General features: G+C 48.8%; 1 protein-coding gene across 16 annotated transcripts in view; it reads right to left on the bottom strand.

The window, feature by feature from the left end:
- BRSK2 (BR serine/threonine kinase 2) overlaps positions 1–24,739 on the bottom strand; it is a 392,408-nt gene that overhangs the window by 192,393 nt on the left and 175,276 nt on the right. For all 16 annotated transcript variants that reach the window (XR_010306690.1, XM_064163149.1, XM_064163151.1 and 13 more), the window contains exon 4: positions 2,972–3,066. Coding sequence is in view for 15 of the 16 variants with exons in the window: in XM_064163149.1 (XP_064019219.1) it covers positions 2,972–3,066 (95 nt within the window). In the remaining variant the exon portion in view is untranslated. The remainder of the gene's footprint in view (positions 1–2,971; positions 3,067–24,739) is intronic.

Raw genomic sequence — 24,739 nt, 5'->3', positions numbered from 1 at the left:
CAAACGCTGAGATGAGGAGCAGCTGTGAGAAGGAAGGGACAGTTCCCTCAACACCCAGAATAAAGCGCTGCAAAAAAACCAGGCAAAGAACCAACCAGAGGAGGAAGAAAGGCTGTAGGTAGCCAGTCAAAGCAGAGTAATGATGGCAGGGGAAGCAGCCTGCTCTACATGCTTGTGCCTGTCATTTCAGATGTTGACAGGACCTCGAGCAGACTTCCTCCTTATGCTCCAGGATGAATGGCCCCAGCGCCGCCGCGGTACGGCTCGGTGCGGCAGGTGTGCGGATTTGTCAGGCCCAGGTCTCCTGTCCAAGGCTGGATTAAAGCAAAATCCATCAGCCTGGGCCTGGCTTAGGAGAGTAGCTGTGCTCTTGAATCATTTGGCTCCAGGGAGTGCTGTGTGCACAGCCCACTGGCAGAGACAGGCCCTGGAACAGATAAGCCAGTGGGAAGACCTGCACAGTAGGAATGCCACCACACCACCACGACTTGGCTTCGCTCTTGGCTGTTTCCCTCTGGCTGCTGACTCCACACCGCAAGCTGTCAGCTGGATGCTTTGCAGTGGTCACAGGGGGACTGCCAAAAGCTGCGAGGGCTTTTCCCCTTTGGCCAGGCTGGATTAAGCTGGCTCACAGTACAGCCAATTCCAAACACTGGCAGAAGTCTGCAGCCCTGTCTGTGACCACCAGACTCAGGGCATTCCCGAGAAGACATCTGGCTACTGAGTTTATGGGAGAGCTGCGCAGACCACTTCAATCCCATCTGTTCTTCCAGCCTCCTGAGCACAGGGAACAGAATCCTTCAAGGAGACCTTGTAGTGGCCTTCCAGTATCTGAAGGGATCTACAGGAGGGCTGGGGAGGGACTATTGACAAGGTCTGGTAATGACAGGATGAGAAGTAATGGGTTTGAACTGGCAGAGGGGAAATTTATGCTGGATGTTAGGAAGAAGTTCTTTACAGTGAGGGTGGTGAGACACTGGCACAGGTTGCCCAGGAAGGCTGTGGCTGCTCCCTCCCTGGAGGTGTTCAAGGCCAGGTTGGATGAAGCCTCGAGCAACCTGTTCTAGTGGGAGGTGTCCCTGCCTATGGTGGAGCGTTGGAGCTGAAGCATCTCCTGTTTCCAAAGGGGGGCCTACAGGAAGGTTGGGGAGGGACTACTGACAAGGTCTTGTAATGAAAGGACAAGAGGTAATGGGCTTAAACTGGAAGAGGAGAGATTCAAACTAGATGTTAGCAAAGGGTTCTTGACAGTGAGGGTGGTGAGACACTGGCACAGGTTGCCCAGGGATGCTGTGGCTGCTCCCTCCCTAGAGGTGTTCAAGGCCTTGAGTGATCTGTTCTAGTGGGAGGTGTCCCTGCCTTTGGCAGGAGTTGGAACTGGATGATCCTTGAGGTCCCTTCCAACCTAAACCATTCTGTGATTCTAAGAGGAAACCTCCTCAAGAACACTTTGGAAACGAGGATGCTGACACAATGTGGTGTTTTCTCTGCAGTCTTACAGAAGACACAGCACACCTCAGCACCCAGCTCTGCAAAGGAGGGCCAAACACACCCTTGAACTGCTTGGATTTCACCCTACAAGCAAGGTAATGCAGCACAGCTACAGCAGAGAGATCACTTTGCTATGCTAAGTGATTTGCCTCCTGCTCTGGAAATCAATGAGGTAAATAAAATGTTGTATACAGACTCCAGAGAGCATCTCTCAGCAAAAGAAATGCTCACGTACTTTAAAAACATTCCTACTATGTTACTCTGGAAAACATTCAAAGTGTTTAAAGTCTCATTCAGATTCTACCTCTTACAAACTTGGGTTGCTTTTGTTGGGTTCCATTCACCTGCTGAACCTTCCTGTAAAGTTGCATTTTCCCTACCTGTTTCACTTTGTAATCTTTAGTCTGCACTGAATCACACAGAACCCCAGCATGGTGAGGGTTGGAAGGAACCTCTGGAGATCATCCAGTCCAACCCCACTGCTAAAGCAGGGCACCCACAGCAGCTTGCCCAGGATCACAAAGTGTAGGTGGGTTTGGAATCTCTGCACAGGAGACTCCACAATCTCTGGGCAGCCTGCTCCAGGGCTTCAGCAGCCTCACACCGAAGATATTTTCCCTCCAGTTCAGATGGAACCTCCTGGGCTCCAGTTTATGCCCCTTGCCCTGTCACCAGGCACCACTGACAAGAATCTGGCCCCATCCTCTTGGCCCTGCCTTCAGATATCTGCCCTTTATTGTCATCTGCAGGTGACAGCTTTGATGGGATTCAGTTGACTGCAGTGCAGTTCTGCTCCCTCCCATCAAGCTGAATTTAGCCTTTCTCGTCACCACGTCACATGACCAAACTTTTACGCATCTCTTTAGCTTATTTTTAGGTCTCCAAGATCAATCAATGACACTCATGTAGGAGATGGGTATCACATGGCTGGCTAACAACCAGCTGAACCCTTCTGAACAACACTGGTACTGGGACCACCAGCACAGACCCTTCCACGGTGTCCACCGGCACCTCTGTGGACTGTGAACAGAATGGAACCAGCTTTGAAGCGCCGCAGACCTGGGCGCACCAGCTCACAGCAAGTGGCAGGAGTGCTCACGCAGCAGGGCAGCCAGCCTCTCTGAAATCTCTTCCCCCCTGACCTCTGCACACCTCATCCTGCAGCAGCCCCCAACAACTACACACTGGGGCAGCGGCAGGCATCAGCTGCCCCGTGCCAGCAGAGTAGCAAGCCCTCTGCAGCTGCCTCTTCGTTCTGTTCACAAAGCAGAGGCACACTCCCATTTAATTTCAGCTGCCCTAACCTCCCCCATAACTAAATTATTGTTATTATGCTCCACACAATCCTGCTGCTGACAGGGATGTTTGTTACACGTAATTAAAGATATTAATTTTGCATGGAGCAGACGACGCAGAGCCAAGAACTTCATTTTTTCCCCCCCTTCTCCTTCTCCCCTTAAATCTGCCACGAGAACATTACCTTCATTAGCACCGACTCGCTCAGCTTCTCTCTGTTGACAATTTTTATGGCGACCTTCTGACACGTGACACAGTGAACCCCCAACTTCACCAGCCCTGCAGGAGGAACAGAGCACAGAGAGAGAGGAAGAAAGGGTTAGAGGCAGTCTCTGGGGAGGATTTTGCTGTTAGCACAACACCCAGTAGCTGGCAACTTACAGGCAAACGCATTTCCACCAGTCGCTCCTCCAGCCAGAGATGGTCCTGTGAGGACCAAAGTGCCAGCAGCCAGCACCACGACTGCCTGGCAGCGAAGCCACCAACATCCTTACTGCTGCTGCAGTCCCTGCCGTGCCAGCTGCATTTCCACTGAAGTGCTGTACTCCAGCTCTCATCCCTCCATGTGTGTTCTACCCTTTTAACCACACGAGGCTAAGGGGTTTTGCTGACACCCAATAGCAATGAAAGCAGAGAAATCCACAAAGCTGGGTGGTTAAATGTCTGCAGTGTGGACAGAGCCTCTCTGCTTTTCCAGCTGCTTCCACAGCTTTCATCATCCAGAGACCTGGACAAGCTGGAGAAGTGTGCCCATGTAAACCTGGACTGTGGAAGCTGCCAGTATCAAACAAGGCTTGGGAATGAAGCCCGCTGGAGAAGGACTTGGGGTGCTGGTGGGTGCAAAGCTGGACATGAGCTGGCACCAAGCACTGCCAGCCCAGAGCCAGCCTGTCCTGGGCTGATCCCAGGGAGGGACAGGGAGGGGATTCTGTCCCTCTGATGTGCTCTGCTGAGACCTCCCTGCAGTGCTGGAGACAACTCTGGAATCCTCAGCACAGCACAGACAGGGACATGTTGGATCAGGGCCAGGGGAGGCCACAGCAATGCTGTCAGGGCTGGAAGCCCTCTGCTGTGAGGGCAGGCTGGGAGAGTTGGGCTTGTTCAGCCTAGAGAAGGCTCTAGGGAGACCTTCTGGTGGCCTTTCAGTACTCCAAGGGGCTAACAGTTATGGACATTTTAGCAGGGCCTGTTGTGACAGGACAAGGGGTGATGGTCTGAACTAAAAGAGTGAGATTTAGATGACTGGAGAACAGGAGGACTTGTTTTACTCTGAGGGTGGTGGCGAGCCTGGCTCAGGTTGCCCAGATGCCCCAGCCCTGGAACCATTGCAGGTCAGGTTGTTTGGGCTCTGAGCAACCTGTTCCAGTTGCAGATGTCCCTGCTGTGTGAAGGGGGGGTTGAACTAGATGACCTTTAAAGCTCCCTTCCAACCAAATCAGTCTGTGATTCTATGATCCTAATAAAAAGGTACTTCATTATCCTTTCCCTCAGTGCTTTAATTTACTCTGCTGTATAAAGTTAACACTGTGATTAATGCCATTGTGACATGGAGGAACATCATCATACGCTGATAGAATTCTAAGTTCTTATTTACTACATCTCTGTCCTCAAATAACTTGCAAGTGCTGCTAACTCCTTACATTGGCAAAAGGATATGGATAACCCTGACAGGATCAGGGTGGATGAGCTATTAGCAAAATAAGGAACAGAACTCCCAGAATTAAAAGAAAGAGATAAGTACCATACATGAAACACTATCTTCTGGGAAGGTTTGATCTAACTCTGCTGACTTGCATGGAAGGACATGCCAGGCTGAGATTAAGATGGTCCCCTGAGCTCTCAAGTCTCTGGCCATTAAGGAAACTTACAAGCAGGAAAACTGCACTCTGTAGGTATGTTCAAGTGAGCCTTTTGCTCCTGTCAAATGTGCACATGCAGCACAGCAGCTGATGGGTTGGATCCCATCCCACTGCACATACAGTGTGCCAAACTGTCACAGAATCACAGAGCTTTAGAGGTTGGAAGGGATCTCCAGAGATCATCCAGCCCAACCTCTCTGCCAGGGCAGCATCACCCAGGGTAGTCTGCACAGGAATGCATCCAGGTGGGTTTGGAAAGTCTCCAGAGAAGACTCCATTACCTCTCTGGGCAGCCTGTTCTCTGGACAACTGCTCTGTCACCCTCACTGTCAAGAAGTTTCTCCTCATGTTGAGGTGAAACCTTCTCTGTTCCAGTTTGTAGCTGCTGCTCCTTGTCTTATTGCTGCTGACCATCAGAAAGAGCTTGGCCACATCCACTTGACACCCACCCCTCAGCTATTTGCACACATTGATCAGATCTCCTCTCAGTCTTCTATTCTCCAGACTAAACAGCCCCAGAGCTCTAAGTCTCTCGGGGGAGATGCTCAAGTCTCCCAGTCATCCTTCTGGCTCTGCTGGACTCTCTCCAGCAGGTCCCTGTCTCTGTTTGATCCTCGGAGCCCAAAACTGGACACAGCATTCCAGGTGTAGTCTCACCACGGCAGAGCAGAGGGAGAGAAGAACCTCCCTCGCCCTGCAGGCCACACTTTTCCTGATGCACCCCAGAATGCCGTTGTCTCTCTTGGCTACAAGGCCAGATTGTCACTTAGTTTCATTCAGTCAGAACTGAAGTGAGGAGTAATGGCACCTCCCTGGTGCCACCAAGACCTGCTGAGCTTCACAGTACAATGGCAATGAGAAAAAGTCTACCTCGGCTTGCAGCTCCTAGGCTGGGCTGAAGGTTGCTCCTGAGACCATCCCCTGGCACAAAGCACAAAGCCAGACGTGTTGCTTTTTGAACACAGCAGACTGCAGACCAGTGCAACAGCAAGCACAGGACTTCACTCTTACTGAGGGATCAACATACAGACTACTGCTTTACTATGCACTGCCCCCACTGAAGTGAACTGAAGTTTCATCAAGGACTGCAGCAGCTTCCTGCAGGTACTTGTCCATCATTTTGCTCCACAGTTACTCGTGAATTTGGAATCATTAGTCACTGGTTATGATGCTGAGCAGCAAGCTCCCCGCTCACTTGCCGCCACGTCTCTCACGGCATGCTCAAGCGTCCTGCCTATTTGCAGGCACATCATTTCTCAGCCTCATCTGGTTAAATGCTGACATCCTCACTTGCAGTCCTGACACAAACAAGTCACAAGAATTAGGACCGTGGTACACTGACAAATCCATTTGAAACTGGGGACAGCAATGGCCTGACCTCTGCCTGAAGGCTGGGGGAAGGTGTTGTGGCATCCAGCCACTCCTCACTCCTGGGTCTGAGTTGTGCCCACTCAGTAACTGTAGAATAGAATCATAGAATCAACCAGGTCAGAAGAGACCTCCAAGCTCACCCAGTCTAACCTATCACCCAGCCCTGGCCAATCAACTAGACCACAGCACTAAGTGCCTCATCCAGGCTTTGCTTCAACACCTCCACCACCTCCGTGGGCAGCCCATTCCAATGCCAATCACTCTCTCTGGCAACAACTTCCTCCTAACATCCAGCCCAGCCCTCCCCTGGCACAACTTGAGACTGTGTCCCCTTGTTCTGCTGCTGCTTGCCTGGCAGAAGAGACTGACCCTCATAGCACCCACAGCACCTCCGTGTTCACACTTCACTGCAGCTGCAACCTCATTTTATGTTCCTTCTCTCTGGCTCTGCTCTGTGCTTGGATAGTAGCTACTTGGCAGCACCTTGGTGAAAGCCTGCACGGTTTGCAGCTGTGCCCACTGCTTCCTTCCTGCTTCCAGCACAAATCCCAGCTTGGCACCACTCTTACAATGCAACCACATCGCTCTGCATTGCTCTTAGCTACTGTTCCAAATCTCAGCAGAACTTCCATCCCTACATCTAGATCCCCAGGATCTGTAGCACAGTGCTGTATGGCAACATGCTGCAAACCAAGTACGTCCAGAGGTCAGTGAAGGTGACAAACAACTGCTCCCTGGAACTAACCCTTTAACCTGACAAAAATATAAAGGTTTCTGGTATCTCACACTCCAAATGTTCCTGTTCCCAAATCTGACCCACTGAACCTGGCTGATCTGGGAACTCTTTGTCCTCCCTGCCACTGAGTCATACAAAGGTTTTAACCATGAACTGGCAGGAGGGTTGGACTTGATGATCTACAGAGGTCCCTTCCAACCCCTAACATCCTGTGATCCTGTGACCTTCTGGGACACCACCACACTGCACAGAGCCCTCTGTCCTTTCAGCTACTGAGCTACCTCAGAAACTCAAAAATTAAGATGAAACTATTCTGTTCACTCCAATCAAATGTAGTTAACCTTTCAGAAGACATTGAACACCTTAAAAAAGACCCTCCTGATTTTAAAGTGAATTTCTCTCGTGGACCTCAAGAAGTCATTCTTGATTTACACCACGGTACCAGAGGGCAGTAGGAGAATCATAGAATCATAGAATCAACCAGGTTGGAAGAGACCTCCAAGATCATCCAGTCCAACCTAGCACCCAGCCCTATCCAGTCAACTAGACCATGGCACTAAGTGCCTCATCCAGTCTTTTCTTGAAGACCTCCAGGGACAGTGCCTCCACCACCTCCCTGGGCAGAGAAAACACACATTAAGATTTCATCCATTTTTCTTCTTCTGATTCATAATTTAAAAATCAAGGAGAAAAAAAGATAATATATTCCTCTGTCACCAGAACTTTAAGAGAAGCCTCTGAACAGCCCAAGACAGCATTTTTCACTCTACTCAGTTCACTGAAAGTAATTTTAGGATAAAGATAGAACACAGTGCCTTGTCTTACCCTCCCCTTCCCTAGCCACCTCCTCTGGACATCTGTATGCCACCCTAAACAAAACCAAGCCCTTCTAGTAAGTTATGGAATCACAGAATTGCTTGAGTTGGAAAGACCTCTGTGGTCATTGAGCCCAACCATTAACCCAACACCACCATGGCCACTAAACCATGTCCCAAAGTGCCATGTCCACACATTTCTTGAACTCCAGGGATGGTGACTCCAACCCCTGTGCCAATCCCTGGCCACTCTTTCCATAAATAAGTTTTTCCCAATATCCAATCTGAAGCTGCCCTGGTGCAATTTCAGACCATCTACAGGATGCAGTAGCAGCTGCCCTTCCGCTACTATAAGGAAACTCTAACTGAGCTCAGGCAGGAAGGCTTTTACTCAGAACTTGTGTTTCTGCCCTTCAATTCCAGTCTATTGTGTCACTGCTCAGAGATGATTTAGATGGGATTTGAACTCCTTTGGGCTTCTGAAGCTTGACAAGCCTCTTTAGTGAGACACAGAAGAGAAACCATTCCAGGTGAGTTACACATCTGTGTAATGGCAGAGCCTTACAGGGAGTAAGAAGCAGCTATGAGCAAACCACCAAGCTGTTGTTGAACTGGAAGTGACAGAAATACCCACATAGAAACCAGTGTCCAAGGTGTGTTTGCAGGGTTGTGGCAGAGGCTTCCAGGGTCTCCTCTCCTGTACATGCAGATGTTAATGAGCACCTTGAATGCGGAGCAAACCTCCAATACAAAGGCGTCAGTAAGTGCAAAGCTTATCTATACACTACAGCCAGAACAGGTTCCTGTGTGGTCCCCAAAGGAGAACAAACAAGGCTGCTAAGAGGGTGTTTTACACTGGCTTGGCTTAAAGCAACTCTGGCAGGTAGCAAACAGAGCTTGAACTTGTCAGCTTCACGAGCAATTAACCCTCAAACCCTTGATGATTACTAGTTAACTCTGGTCTGCTCCAGCAGTGAATCCAAGAGACTGTGGGAATGGAGCACCTGAATGGAGCCACCAAGAGCTGTCACACAGGCTCACTCCCCTGGCCACGTTCCACATCTCCATCTACAGGTGAATCCTGGGGCTGGTGGACACTGCCACACACAAACAGGATCCTGCACCCTGTGAGGTGCAGACACTGGGCTGCTTTTGATCTCACAGCACCAGGAGCAGGCTTGCAGTTTCAAGTTGGGGTGTAGACAAAATTACATGACTATGGTGAAAAGCACAGGGATGTGTAAGCTGACTTTGTCTTTTCATTTATCACTAAAAGGCACAGTCTGAAAACCATGGAGCACAGATGACACACGAGAAAGATGCCATTCAAGAAGAGGAGAAGGCTCTGAGGAGACCGACTGTGGCCTTCCAGTACCTGAAGGGGGCTACAAGAAAGCTGGGGAGGGACTTTTTAGGATGTCAAGTAATGACAGGACTGAGGGGAATGGAGCAAAACTAGAAGTGGGTAGATTCAGATTGGATGTTAGGAAGAAGTTCTTCCCCGTGAGAGTGGTGAGACACTGGAACAGGTTGCCCAGGGAGGTGATGGAAGCCTCATTCTTGGGGATGTTTTAGGCCAGGCTGGATGTGGCTCTGGGCCACCTGATCTAGTGTGAGGTGTCTCTGCCCATGGCAGAGAGGTTGGAACTGGACGATCCTTGAGGTCCCTTCCAGCCCTGACAATTCTATGACTCTAAGAGGAGCAAAGGGAAGAGGACAAGCCTGACAGCCCAACACCGCACTGAGCTGCCTACACAGCTATCTACACCATTGTGCTGCTGGCACACTGCAGCTCTGCAGGCACTTAGAGCCACACAGATCACTGAGGAGGACAGCAGCTGATGTGATGAGCAAGGGGCAGACCTAAAACAGCTGGAAAGGTGGGCTCACCTTGAAGCAATATAGAGTGGAAGAGCCTGCTGCGGGGATGGAGAAACAGAAGCTTCCCTCCAGCTGAGACAATACATTCATTCGCCCTGACTCCTTGACTGCAGTCAGTCATCACCTGGGCCGTAACTGACAATCACCTCTGTGGCTTTTCAGCCAAGGACAGGACTTCAGCAAAGGCTGATCTCCTTTTGCTCTGCATTTTCTGTGGTGACTATCTCTATCCCAGAGTGAATAGAACTCCAAGAGTTCAGGGCTGAGGCTATTTCACATCTGTTTTACAGCTGTGCAAACAGCAGCACGAGGGAACACAACTGTGGGCAGTAACACCTTGCTAATGTTCCTCTTCACCAGACAAAGACATCTTCTGGGAAGCAGAGAGAGAAGTGTTGTTTAATCCTAGCCAAATCTGGAGTCTGCCAAAGACACTGATCTGAAACAAATTACCATTCTGAGAGGGACTAATAAATAATGAAACAACATCGTTGTTTAAGTACAGCTTTTCTGCTGCACTCACTGCTAAGGTTCTCACAGCCCCACAGAACTGTTACACACAACGACCTCATTATCCTGACTTTTAACCAGAAAGCCAACACAAAGACAGGCTGAGAGAGCTGGGGTTGTTCAGCCTGGAGAAAAGGCGGCTCCGGGCAGAACTTAGAGCGACCTTTCCCCAGCTGAAGGAGGCTACAGGGCAGCTGGAGGCATGTAGCTGGATACTACAAAGGCAAGTGGTGATGGATTGAGGAGTAGTGGCTTCAAACTGGGAGAAGCTGGATTTAGATTAGACATAATGAAGAAACTCTTCCCCGTGAAGGCAGGGAGGCACTAGAACAGCTGTGGAGGCTCCAAGCCTTGAAGTGTTCAGAGTCAGGTTGGATGAAGCCTTCAGCCACCTGGGCAGTGGGAGGTGTCACTGCCCATGGCAGGGGGGCTGGAACTGAATGATCTTTAAGGTCCCTTCCAACCCAACCCATTCTGTGATTCTGTAACTAGTTCTGTGATTCTGTAACTAGTTCAAGGATGTGGAGGTGCTGGAGCCAGTGCAGAGGAGTGCAAGGAAGGTGAGGAAGGGCCTGGAAAAGAAATCATATGAGGAGCGACTGAAGGAGCTGGGGATGGCTAGTTTGAAGAAGAGGAGGCTGGGGGGGACCTCATGGCTGTCTACAGCTACCTGAAAGGACCTTGTGGAGAGGTTGGTGCTGGTCTCTTCTCACAGGCAATTAGTAATAGAACAAAGGGAAACAGCCTAAAGTGGTGACTGGGTAGGTCTAGACTGGGCATTGGGAAATACTTTTTCCCAGTAAGAGTAGCCAGACTGGAATGTGCTGCCCAGAGAGGTGATGGAATCACCAACCCTGCATGTGGTTAAAGGTCGTCTGGATGTGGTGCCTGGGGATATGGTGTAAGGGTGAACTTTGTAGAACAGGGATAATGGCTGGACACAGCGATCCTGAGGGGCTTCTCCAACTGGAATGCTTGTGTGATTCTGCCTGAAGTGGAATGAACAATCAGGTGCATGGCAAATAAAGGTCTTTCAGTCCCTTTTAAAGTAAAACCAGCTCAGTGCTCTCCTTGTAAGCACTGCTAGACTGCTGTGCAAGGGAGAGCAGCCACTGATTTGGGATGGTCTGCACATTGCGTGTCCCTTGCTCTTCATTTCACTTCACAGCACACTGTCAAAAAACTTCACAGATCTGAGGGGAAAGCCCTGCTCTGGCCAGCAGGATCTGTTTTGGCTGGATGAGCAATTAAAGAAATGTCTAGAGAGAAATATCACTCCCCTTTTAACTTGAGTTAGCTAATTGCCAATTAATTCAAGTCAATGAATACTTTTGCAAATGTTAATCTAGGCACTGCAGGACACAAACATTTGTGGTTTACTTCAGGGCTCAAACCAGTCCTGGTAACAAGCTGTCTGGATTAAAGGAGAGACAAAAATCCTTGGCTGAACAAACCTGAGTGCTCTCATTTCCTATGAAGCTTAGTGTGTGTAGACTGTTACTGCATATGGATCATAAGATCATAGACTGAGCTCGCTGCAAGGGACCTTTGAAGGTCACCCAGGCCAAGCCCCCTGCACCAGCAAGGACATCTGCAACTAGAGCATGTTGCTTAGAGCCCCAAACAACCTGACCTGCAGTGACCCCAGAGCTGGGGCACAAAGGGTAGATCTTGTGGCCTGCATGTGACTCTGAGTGTTGGAACATCTCACTGCAATCCTTAGGGCTGGTAAGCTGTGTCCTGACTGCCTCAGTATCTCCATGGCAGAGAAGATAGAACCATAGAATGGCAGAATGGTCTGGATTTGAAAGGACCTTCAAAGCTTAGCTAGTCCAACATCCTGTAGTCAGCAGGGACACCTGCAACTAGAGCAGGTTGCTTAGAGCCCCAAACAACTTGGCCTGCAATGGTTCCAGGGATAAGACATCTCCCACCAACCCGGGCAACTTGTGCCTTTCTGGGCAACCTAAGCAAGTGTCTCACCACCCTCAGAGTAAACCATTTCACCTTTCTCTCCAGTCTGAATCCCCCTCTTTTAGTTCAAACCATCACCCCTCGTCCTGCTCAAAAGATGAGCTCTGTACATGCAATCTTTATGCACCAGTAACGTAATTTAGCCTTACAAATCGGAGGTTGCTGTTGCAGATCTTCACAGTACTGCGGGATGCTCACTCCTGAGCACTCCATGCCCCAGCATTTGCCAGATCTGCAAACTTTTAAAGATGCCAGCCTAGAAACCCAACCCCTAAAGCAAACAAAAGCATAAAAACACCTTGAGAGGAGCAAAGGACAATACTTAAACTGCGATACTCCCACTCTTTATTCTCAACAGTTATCTTCACACACGCTGCAGTCTCAGCCAGGGTTAAACCAGCTCAGCTACAGTGTCTAACTCTGCTGATTGTGGTGAAGTTGCTTTAGATCCATAGCAGTGGAAAATGGATTAAAGCTTGGCCCACAGCTACACAATTTCCATAGCTGTAAAAGAAGGATAATATTACTTACCTTGCAAGGGCTGAGGAAGGATTAGCTGATTAATCCTTACAAAGAATCTAAACCCTACGTGAGTTTTACATATTACAAGCAGGAAAACTGCATCTCAAATGCAATCTGGAAAAGAAGCTCTAGATAATTTCTTATTAATAGCTTTCATTTCATTTCCCAGTTCTTCCACCACACAGATTTCTGCTCCCCTACGATATCACAGTATCACAGTATCATCAAGGTTGGAAGAGACCTCATAGATCATCAAGTCCAACCCTTTACCACAGAGCTCAAGGCTCTGTGCATCTTACCCTCTTCTTATGGAATCACAGAATGCTTTGGTTGGAGAAGCCCTTTAAGGTCATTGAGTCCAACCATTCTCTAACTCTGCCAAAGCAGTCTCAAGTTGTGCCCAGGGAGGTCTAGGCTGGATGTTAGGAGGAAGTTGTTGTCAGAGAGAGTGATTGGCATTGGAATGGGCTGCCCAGGGAGGTGGTGGAGTTGCTGTCTCTGCAGGTGCTAAAGAAATGCCTGGATGGGGCACTTAGTGCCATGGTCTGGTTGACTGGATAGGGCTGTGTGACAGGTTGGACTGGATGAGCCTGGAGGTCTCTTCCAACCTGGCTGATTCTATGACAAACCGTGTCCCTCAGCACCACATCTCTGCTGTCTTTTCAGCACCCCCAGGGATGGATTTGTAATGGTTTAGTGGAAGGGCTAACCACAACAGGAAGTCTCCCATGTTGCAGTCTGAACCTTTGAGCCCTGTAATAGTTTGCACCAGTTAGCACTTTGTGAAGCTGGCATGACAGCAGCATGGCATGAATAACAGCAGCAGGTTCAACTCCATCCACAACAGGATTCAACCACCTCCCTGGGCAGCCTGTTTCAGTCTTCTTCAGCAAAGAACTTTCTTCTCATATTCAACTTAAACCTCCCCTGATGCAACCTGATGCCATTTCCCCTTGTCCTGTCACTTGCTATTTGGGAGATGAGACAGGCCCCCACCTCACTGAATTGGGAAGAACTTTGTTACCGGGCATCCCACTTCTAGAAACCATTAATTGCCCTTAATTACTCAGTCTCCCCACTGAACAGATGTTTATTTTTCCACAGCAATTGTTATCTCTAATTATTGTGTTTAAAATAAACAGAGCCTTATATCAAGTGACAGCCAAATTATAGGCTATCAACTTATAATTGCATTTGGGGGAAGGAGATATAGGGCTGTCTAGAAATCTAAAAGGGTGAGGATGGAGCTACCCCACTGGTAATGAAATAATTTTGACTTTGAACTCTTCTACAGACTGATTCTAGCACTACAAGGCGGTTCTGAGGGCTCAGTACAATAACTGCTTCTAAATTGAATAAACTGTAATTACAGTAGGACTAAAGCCAGGGTTCAACTGCTCAGCAGGAGCGTGGAAGGAGATGTTCATCAGTGCTGGGATTCACGTGCTGCGAGCACAGGGAAGCTGCACTAAAGCGCTGCAGCCTCTATTCATTATCCGGAGCTCTGGGCGCTGTTGAACCTATGCTGGCTCGGCTGGCCAGAGGGATGCAGGCCCAAGCTCAGAGCTTGATGAGAACAATGCATCAGCTCAGATGTCACTGCATCCACATCCCCTGATGTTCAATGGCAAGAGACACAGACAAGTATGTAGACACAGAGCAGCTCGCCAGGAGCAAGTTTTACACTGCGTGCCTCAGAGATTATGGTCGGATCATCCTCCAAGCTCAGCAGGATCAAAACCACAGAGAACCAACATCACCTCTATTGATTTTTATCCCAGTCTCTTTCTTACAATATTTCACAAATCAATACTTTGCAGAAAGCCTTTGTGCCCCCTGAATACTGCAGAGAACGTGACTGTGGAGTCCTGACATGCTCTGCATCCCACCTCACCATGGGCACTGGTGGATCCGAAGAGGCCTCGCAGGGAAGCAGGACACGACCCCTGATGGGCACACTGGATGCTGCTCTTGTCAAATGCCACTATTTCATCAGCCAAACTCTAATCAGCTCTTTGGTGCTCTGGGATCTACCAGCACCTTGTGATGTCTAGTGGCCTGAGCTTCTATTTCACATCAAGCCTTTGTTCCCATGTAAACTCAGCTGGGAGACTAAGCTGCACTGCCATGGGAGAAGTGCAGACTTCAGTTTGACACCAAGCTGGGTGGAGTGGTTGCCACAGCAGCAGGCTGTGCTGCCATTCAGCCACACTTGGACAGGCTGAGGGCTGGGCAGGGAGAAATCAAATGAAATTCAACAAGGGCAAGGGGAGGGTCTAGCACCAGGGAAAGAACAACCCCAGGGATCAGTATAGGTTGGGGACTGACCTGTTGGAAGGCAGCGAAGGGGAAAAGGATTTGGGGATCCTGGTGGATGGGAGGTTGAGCATGAGCCAGCAATGGGATCTGGTGGCCAGGAGGGGCAATGCCATTCTGGAGTGTATTAAAAGGCCTGTGGTTAGTAGGTCAAGAGAGGTTCTCCTGTCCCTCTGCTCTGCCCTGCTGAGGCCACATCTGGAGTACTGTGTCCAGTTCAAGAGGGACATAGAACTGCTTGAGAGAGTTGAGCACAGAGCCACAAAGATGATGAAGGGAATGGAACAGCTCTCTTAGGAGAGGAGACTGAGAGGTGACCTCATCAATGTAGAGACCTAAAGGTGAGTGCCAGGAGGCTGGAGTCAGGCTCTGCTGGGTGATGCCCAATGACAGGACAAGAGGCAATGGTGGAATCTGAGGCACAGGAAGTTTCATTTAAACGTGAGAAGAGATTTTTTCCTTGTGAGGGTGACAGAAGCCTGGCACAGGCTGCCCAGGGAGCTTGTGGAGTCTCCCTCTCTGGAGGTATTCAAAACTGGCCTGGATGCATTCTTCTGTGATCTGGTCTAGGTGATCCTGCTCTGGCATGGGGGGTTGGACTGGATGAGCTTTCAGGGTCACTTTGGTCCCTTCCAGCCCCTGACATTCTATGACTCTATGATTCAGCTTCCAAAGCTCACATCTCAAAGTATTTAGGCAGCATCCCCAGCCCTGCTGACAGGGAAAGAGAAGAGTGGTTTCATTGTTTTTGGATTAAAAAGAGTAATTAAAATGTAACACCTCAAGGAATCACACAATGGTTTGGGTTGGAAGGGATCTTTAAAGGTCACCTAGTCCAACACCCTCCCCTGCAGCGAGCAGGGTTCTTTCCATTGATGCATCATAAAAAACAAGGTCTCTCTCTGTCACATCTCCAGATGGGTATTGGGACAACTCCGCTTCTGCCCACAACTCTGCTAGTCAAAAGCTTTTCTTTCACCTTGCCAAGAGCTGTGCATCACCTTGAAAAACTCCTTTTGAGGAAGATGAGATCCACGTTCCACTTCAGACCTCATTACTCCTCTGTCAGGAGATGACCAGAGCCTGCCATTTGCAGGTAGCACAGGAAGGCAGCAGAGCTCTGTCTGTCTGCCTCACATCTCTTTCAGAAGATGTCACTATAATTAGCTAACACCTGGGTAATGAGCCACAGCATCCCAGCTTGGTCCAGTGAGCTACTAAGGGCTGATGCTCTAACAAGGAGGTACCACCACACAGCAGAGAAAGAAGAGGTGAGGAAGGAGGAGGGGAAGCAGCAGATAAACTGCTCTTCACATGGGCTTTCAGCTGATGTTAATCCAGTTTTCCATGCTCGTTTCTTACATCTCCCCTTCTTCACCACACCTTGACACCCTCCCTCCATCAGGAAGTCCTTGCAGGCCTTTGACCCTCTCATCAGCCAGCATGTTCCAGCTAGGTTATATGTATATTAAGAACTTAATTAAAAAGAGGGGTTACCATGGAAAACCTTTATAGAGGAGATGGAGGTCATGCTCCTCAGAAGATTAGGCTCACCACAGAACACTTCATCCACCCAGCTCAGTGCTGCTACAGCTTACTTTGCCCTCTGACATCTCTTAATCACCTGCTGACAGATTCCTAACAGGATTTTCCCTGACTGCTGATGTGCTGCACTTCAGCTCAGGCAGTGATTTGGATTAGCTGTGCTTGCACCCATGCTATGGGCAAGGCCTCCAGCAGCAAGACGTAAGCACATGCAGCACTCTCCCTGGAGAAGGGCTTGCTGATGGCAGTGGGACATGGCCCATACCCAGCTGGAGAACGGAGTTGGATTGTCACTGCACACACTGTCACCTGGGCCAAGGCAATCCCAAGCACAGGCCCAGGCAGGGTGACAGCTGGAGTGAGAGCAGCCTTGCAGAGAAGGACTTGGGGGTGAGAGTTGATGAGGAGCTTGACGTGAGCTAGCAATGGTCACTGGCAGTGCAAAACTCCAACCATGTCCTGGGCTGACATCAAAAGATGCTTGGCCAGCAGGTCAAGGGAGGGGATTCTGCTCCTCTACTCTCTTCTTGTGAGACCCCAGCTGGAGTCCTGTGTGTAGCTCTGGAGCTCACAACACAAGAAGGATATGGAAGTATTGGAGAGGATCCAGAGAAGATGATCAGAGGCCTGGCACACCTCTCCTGTGAGGATAGGCTGAGCAAAGTGGGATTGTTAGCTTAGAGAAGGCTCTGGGGGAGACCTTAGAGAAGCCTTCCAGCACCTGAAGGATGGCTCTGAGGCTATGGAGGGGCAAGAGTTTATGGGAAGGCCTGGGGACTCATAACAGCAGACTTGAGCCCTGTAGAACACAGCCCCATGTGAAGAAATGGAAAGAAATAATTTCAGCAAGATTCTGCTATCTTCAGGTGACCTCTCCAGCCCTACACAGTACCAGTCTGAGCAAGTGCTTCCTGTCCTCCTGTGTGCATTATCAAACTATGAGGGCAGGACTTTCCTGACACAGCTGTACCAGGCTGCTCTTCCCATTTTGCAGCCTCTTCCTTGGCAGAAAGTGCACGAAATCTAATATTTCCTTTAACTAGACTGAACAGGAGAAACCCCAAGCCTCTTGGGTTGAGATGATGGGAAGGAAGGAAGGAAGGAAGGAAGGAAGGAAGGAAGGAAGGAAGGAAGGAAGGAAGGAAGGAAGGAAGGAAGGAAGGAAGGAAGAAAGGAAGGAAGAAAGGAAGAAAGGAAGAAAGGAAGAAAGGAAGAAAGGAAGAAAGGAAGAAAGGAAGAAAGGAAGGAAGAAAGGAAGGAAGAAAGAAAGAAAGAAAGAAAGAAAGAAAGAAAGAAAGAAAGAAAGAAAGAAAGAAAGAAAGAAAGAAAGAAAGAAAGAAAGAAAGAAAGAAAGAAAGAAAGAAAGAAAGAAAGAAAGAAAGAAAGAAAGGGAGAAAGGGAGAAAGGGAGAAAGGGAGAAAGGGAGAAAGGGAGAAAGGGAGAAAGGGAGAAAGGGAGAAAGGGAGAAAGGGAGAAAGGGAGAAAGGGAGAAAGGGAGAAAGGGAGAAAGGGAGAAAGGGAGAAAGGGAGAAAGGGAGAAAGGGAGAAAGGGAGAAAGGGAGAAAGGGAGAAAGGGAGAAAGGGAGAAAGGGAGAAAGGGAGAAAGGGAGAAAGGGAGAAAGGGAGAAAGGGAGAAAGGGAGAAAGGGAGAAAGGGAGAAAGGGAGAAAGGGAGAAAGGGAGAAAGGGAGAAAGGGAGAAAGGGAGAAAGGGAGAAAGGGAGAAAGGGAGAAAGGGAGAAAGGGAGAAAGGGAGAAAGGGAGAAAGGGAGAAAGGGAGAAAGGGAGAAAGGGAGAAAGGGAGAAAGGGAGAAAGGGAGAAAGGGAGAAAGGGAGAAAGGGAGAAAGGGAGAAAGGGAGAAAGGGAGAAAGGGAGAAAGGGAGAAAGGGAGAAAGGGAGAAAGGGAGAAAGGGAGAAAGGGAGAAAGGGAGAAAGGGAGAAAGGGAGAAAGGGAGAAAGGGAGAAAGGGAGAAAGGGAGAAAGGGAGAAAGGGAGAAAGGGAGAAAGGGAGAAAGGGAGAAAGGGAGAAAGGGAGAAAGGGAGAAAGGGAGAAAGGGAGAAAGGGAGAAAGGGAGAAAGGGAGAAAGAGAGAAAGAGAGAAAGAAAGAAAGAAAGAAAGAAAGAAAGAAAGAAAGAAAGAAAGAAAGAAAGAAAGAAAGAAAGAAAGAAAGGAAGGAAGGGAGAAAGGGAGAAAGAGAGAAAGGGAGAAAAAGAGAGAAAAAGAGAGAAAAAGAGAGAAAAAGAGAGAAAGAGAGAAAGAAAAAAAGAAAGAAAGAAAGGAAGGAAGGAAGAGTATTTCAACACTGATTTCTGGCTTAAAAAAAAATCCCAGCAAAAGAATGAAAGATCAGAAAAATTAAGACTATTATCATTTTAATGAACAGAACCCCCCAATTTTCCAGAAGTATTTCCTTTAATGTGAGAACAATGGCTCAGGTCCCAGCATGGAGCTGAAAGCATTAATCGACTTCTCCAGCAAGAACAGAAGCTGCTGGCTCATGTAGCACAACCTCCACTACATCTGGTTCAGCGTGTTCCTTACAGGGAGAGGAAAGCAGGGGGTCATACTCAATACCTGGTGATGATAAAAAATAAAGGCCCAAGCACCTCATTAATTTAAGGGAAGGTTTATGAGAAACAATGCAACACTGAGAGAGAGAGAGCACAGTCAGCTGTGCCTCAGCAAAAGAGCAAAGAAAATGAAGTGCATTTAATTTCCTTCCAGAGGAAGGTGGTTGGATGAATACAGACACACCCCCACCCACAAGCCACCTTCTGACACCCAGCTCCATCCCTGGGAAAGTCACACTGCAGTGGTGTCCTGAAGCAGAGTTCAGTTTCCAGCAGGGGCAGGAAGCAGTGGTTCTAAACGGCTGCCGGCAGGAGAACTGCGCTGCCAAAGCACATCTTTGTGCCGTGCTCTGTCCCAGGATTTCTATGCAATCTGCCCTGCCTGCCTTGCTGGAAGATCCCACAGTGAACTCTTCTGGAAGAACCTACTGGAGAGGACGATCGACAACCCCTGTGGGTCTGCCCCAAAGCCCACTCAAGGTGAAGTGAAGGCTCATCTGTTTCAGGGATTTGCAGATCAGTTCCTTCAGCAGCAGCTGAGCCTATCCAAACCTTGCTTCCCATGAGCCTTGCTTTAGAGAATGAGATGGAAGTGCTGGAAGCTCTGGCTGTAGAAGACCTTATAGCTATGCCAGAACCAGCTGTTGTCAGCAGTTAATCCAAGTGTACCACTGCCTCTATGCGTTAACTACCAGCAAGGCAAAACAAATCTGCAGGCATTGCATCTACAGCACTTTTTAGTGAACTGCTTTCCCACTCAGGACAGAGCTCTGCCTTTCACCTGCCTAGAAACTCCTCAGTATGTGCTAGTTTGAGGCTAGCTGGAATACTGCAGTGAAAGAAATTAGATGCTAGGCTGTGAAAAGCAAACAGTGGTGATGTCTGCTTCACCCAGAGGCTTGCTGAGATGTATAAAAACAAGAACACAAACCCCAGATAACAGAGTTGCAGTGGCTCTCTATTGCAGCTGGTGCCTGTGCTTTTCTCCCTATGCTGCTGTATGTGTAACTACTCCTTCTGCTTCCTAACCCCCCTGGCCAATCCTGCAAACTCATCTTGCACATAAGGCAAACTCTGGGATAAGGTAGAGGGGTGGAAAGGAGGTGGAAGGGTGGTTGGGAGCCCCTCCTGGGGACTCTGCTTTCTGGGAGGGCTGTTGTGTTTCTGCATTACTTTTAACTTGCCTATTTCTGTCTATAGCTGTCTATACTGTAACTATCTGCTTGTATCTTGTGCTAAGCTGTAAATATCAAGCTTCGTTCCTTAACTTCCAGCTGGGTGAGTCTAGTCTGGGTGATTTCATAGGGGGGGGGGAAGGAACACCCAAACCATCACACAGTACCAGCATATAATCTGTAAACTAGGCTCCCACAAACACCAGTTCAAGGCCAAAGCCACAATGAAGAAGAGTGGCTGAGTTACACAGATGTCAACAGACAACCTCACCCTCAGGGCTTTCACAGAATCCCAGCATGGCAGGGGCTGGAATGGACCTCTGGAGATCATACAGTCCAACCCCTCTGCTGAAGCAGGGGCACCCACAGCAGCTTGCCCAGGATCACAAAGACCAGGTGGGTTTGGAATCTCTTCAGAGAAGGAGACTACACAATTTCTCTGGGCAGCCTGCTCCAGGGCTCCAGCACCCTCACACCAAAGAAGCTGTTTCCTCTGCTTTCTATTCCATTACTAACTACACTGCTTGGCTTCACAGAGTTAAAAAGCTCAGGAAAGTTCACTCAAGAAAAACCACCTTAAGAAGGAAAGTAAGCTTTAAGCTTGGACAAGTACACAGAAATAGCAAAAGCCCAATAAGAATCCTCTCCCCACAAGCCACAGAGTTAAAAATACCATCCCTCAAGAATAACACTCCCACGTGAGGACCCAGTTTTCCTCACATGGATACTAGTAGTGGGATCCCACTGGCTTCCTTGGCATCATTCCCAGTCCCCACCGACCGAGAAGAGGCTCAGCCCTCCCAGCTGCTCTGAGGAGCTGCCACCACACAGTGCAAGCTGCAAACAAGGGCCATGGAACAGCTTAGTGTTGACAGTCTCTTCTCTCCACTATCAGGGGACAGAATGAGAAGAAATGACCTGAAATTGTGCCAGGGAAGGGTTAGGTTGGGGATGAGAAAAAATTTCTACCCTGCAAGAGTGGTCAGGCTGTCCAGGGAGGTGGTGGAGTTAAGCATCCCTGGAGGTGGCCAAGAAATGTGTGGCCATGGCACTTGGGGACATAGTTTAATTGCCACGGTGGTGCTGGGCTGATGATCTTAGAGGTCTTTTCCAACCCAAACAATTCCAACTTTGTGACTCCAGGTCAAAATAACCAAGACTGCTGAGCCTGTTGGGTGTGCTGACACACACAGCACTGCCCAGCAGTGATGGCCTTAGCCAAAGCACTGCTGCACTTCTGCAAAGCCACTGAGAGATGCTGCCTCTAAAAGCACAGAAAATGTGACCTTGTCCTATGGACACAGCAGTTTTGAGCTCTTCAGCTTTGTGTGATGAGCTCCTAAGTGACTAGAAACTGCTCTGGTATTAGAATTATATAACCACAGAATTGTTTAGGTTGGAAAAGCCCTTTTGAGATCATCAAGTCCAACCATTCTCTAACTCTGCCAAGGCTGGTGCTAAACCATGCCTCTCAGCATCACATCTCTGCAGCACCACATCTCCCTGGGCAGCCTGTTCCAGTGTGTGAGAAGCCTTTCAGTGATGAAGTTTCTCCTAATGTCCAACCTAAACCTCCTCTGGCACAACTTGAGGCCATCTCCTCCTGTCCTAGCACTCATTCCTTGAGAGAAGAGACTAATCATCCACCTGGCTCTGACCTCTTTTCAGGGACTTGTAGACAGTGAGAAGACCTCCTCTCAGCATCCTTTTCACCAAGGATGCAAGAAAAAAATAATCACTTAAACTTATAGGCACATCTTGAAGGACATACAGTGCACCCAGAAAGAGATTCAGGCTTTGCCCTTGACCCTGAAGAAGCTCTCACTTCTTCACTCATGCCACAGGGTCAGGTCGCTGGCACTGCTGAGTGCAGGGGGGTTGGACTAGATGACCTTCAGAGGTACCTTCCAACCCAGACCATTCTATGCTTGCATGAAGGCCATGGCCAGACTGCACAGGGTGAGGTATGGGCCAATCTCTCCTGAACAGAAGCAGCAGCAGCTCAGCAGTGTTTATTAGGCAGAACAGGAATCCTACCAAACAGTGTCTGTCACCCTCTGAGCTTAGGGCACGAGAAGCCAGCGGCTGCAGTCCAAGCCTTATTGGGGGAATAATTTAAGGAGCTCTCAGCAAGGCTGGAAAAAGACTTTGAAAAGAGAATTGGGAATTCTATCAAAGGCACAGACAGGAAAACCTCAGTCTTAGAGATGGCAAGTCCAAATCTGGTAACTCAACCTGCAAACCAATGAGCATGCTATGGCCAGTTGGACAGACAAAACTGGTGCAGGCAACACCTGTGTAATGTCACAGAATGGTGTAGTGGCACTGCCATAGGCACAGGATCTGCTTCCTGAGACCCAGACCTGCTCAGTGAGGCCTCCTGCACCTGGCCAAAAACGTTTGGCACGAGTGGCTGTAAGCCTGTGTGTGCTGTGAGCCCTGCCAACCGCAGGGTCTGTGACAGATTCAGCCCCACAGTTCAGCTGCCAAAGGGCCTGCCCTGAGGCTCCTGAGGGATCGTTTTTACATGCAGATATAAGACTTTAAAAGTCCTTAATGCAAGATCTCTTTCTCTCACAGGGACAGAAGCCCCAGCAAGCTCCAGAAGATGGATACACAGAAAGAGACTCTTACATCTCAGCTAAAAAATGTCTAAACAAAGGCTGAGAAAATCAGAGCTGAGAAAGAGCAAAGGTGCTCCCCTCTGGTCAGATTAAAGGGAATTAAGGCGAATCTGCAGCCTTGTGTGATCACAAGTTGTCAACAATGATGGAAAACCCCTCTGCCCACAGCATCAACTGTAAACCCACTAATAGCTACATGAATAAGCCTTAAATAAAGGTTCCTTTGAAAACTTTTTAGTATCTCTCTTCTCTGCAGTGTACTCCACTCAAAATCTGCCTCTGCAGATCAATCTGTTGCTGTCCACTGCCCCTAAAGCTTTGCTGCAAATCACAGAACCATTAAGGTTGGAAATTACATCATCAACCCAACACCACCACGCCCATTAAACCATGACCCCTAGTGCCATGGGCACATGTTGTGTGAACACCTCCAGGGATGAAAGGGACTCCACCACCTCCCTGAGCAGCCTGTTCCAATCCCTGATCACTCTTGCAGCAAAGACATGTTTCCTAATACCCAACCTAACCCTCCCCTGGTGCGACTTGAGGCCATTTCCTCTTGTCCTATCACTAGTTACTTGGAGAAAGGACCAACCTCCACCTCACTGCAAGCTTCTTTCAGGTAGCTGCAGAGAGCAATGAGGTCTCCTCTCAGCCTCCTCTCCTCCAGGAAGAGAAGGTACCATCTTGCACAGGTGAGTGAACACTAGAGCAAGAGCTTCCAGACTGCACTTGGGGGCAGTGCACTGGAAACAGCAGAAGGCAAATCAGGGCAGCAGATGGTCAGTTATTTAGCACCAAGGTTAAAGAAACAAATCAGGTCTTCTCCAGACACGCTGCAGGATCTGTGCTGGTGGTCTGGGATCCACTGAGCAGACTGAGGGGCCATCTTCTCAAGAGCTAAAGGGTAGAGGGCAAGGCAATGGGGCCAGACTCTTTCCAGTGGTGCCCAGAGAAAGAACAAAGAGCAATGGGTACAAATTGGAACAAAAGGTTCCACAAAACAGAAAGAAAACATTCTTTGATGTGAGGGTGCTGGAGCCAGCTGCCCAGAGAGGCTGTGGAGTTTCCTTCTCTGGAGAGATTCCAAACCTGCCTGGACATTGTTATTATGGATGAGCTGGTGTGGGTGCCCCCTCTTTAGTAAGGGGGTTGGACTGGATGATCTCCAGAGGAGCCTTCCAACCCCTGCCATGCTGGAATTCTGCTCAGCAGCACTTTTGCCACTTGTGCACTTAACTTACCAGCATCTATAGCCTTACTCTGTAGCTTGAGTATCACAGGATATTAGAGGCTGGAAGGGACCTTCAGAGATCATTGAGTCCAACCCCCCTGCCAGAGCAGGATCATAGAATCAGTGCAGGTCACACAGAAACACACCCAGATGAGTCTTGCAAGTCTCCAGAGAAGGAGACTCTGCAGCCTCCAGGTTCACATTTCCTAATCTTCTGTCAGATATGGGAGCTCAGTGGTTTGGCATGAGGAAATGGGGCTGCTATGGGATGTATGCCAGTATTTGAGACGAGTTCCAGCTTTAAGCAGAGCTTAATCTTTAAGCCAGAGAACTGTCTATACTGTGATAGAGCTACCAAGGTGAGGCAGGGGGGAATAAACACTAACCAAGGAGCAAAGGGATGTCTAGGTTTACATCTGTGCAGTAATTTCCATTTTCTCTGCTGCCCACATAGGAGCAGCAAAAGCATGAAATAACATCCAGGCTGCTATTGGGTAAGCCCAACTTTACCATACATTTAACACAACAAGCATAGGATGCTGCAGAAAACAAAGGTTTTCTCCAAGATTTTTCAAGCCTCACAAATACATTTCAAGGCAACAAAGAAAATTAAAGAAGAAAACACATCACAGAAGCCAGAATTAATTATGTGAACGAGAGCCCTGTGGAATTATTAGTGCTGTTGAGATTGGAAGGCTCAGCCCCAGACTAAGACTCTGCTGTGATAAACATCATGCAAACAGATAATAGGTGCTAGGCACTGCCCAGGGGTAGATGGTTATGATCCAAAGAGATAGGACAGTCAAAGAGTACACCTAAT

The sequence above is a fragment of the Pogoniulus pusillus genome, chromosome 24, assembly GCF_015220805.1.
Source record: "Pogoniulus pusillus isolate bPogPus1 chromosome 24, bPogPus1.pri, whole genome shotgun sequence".
NCBI lineage: Eukaryota > Metazoa > Chordata > Aves > Piciformes > Lybiidae > Pogoniulus > Pogoniulus pusillus.
This window is presented reverse-complemented; position numbering and strand designations above follow the sequence as displayed.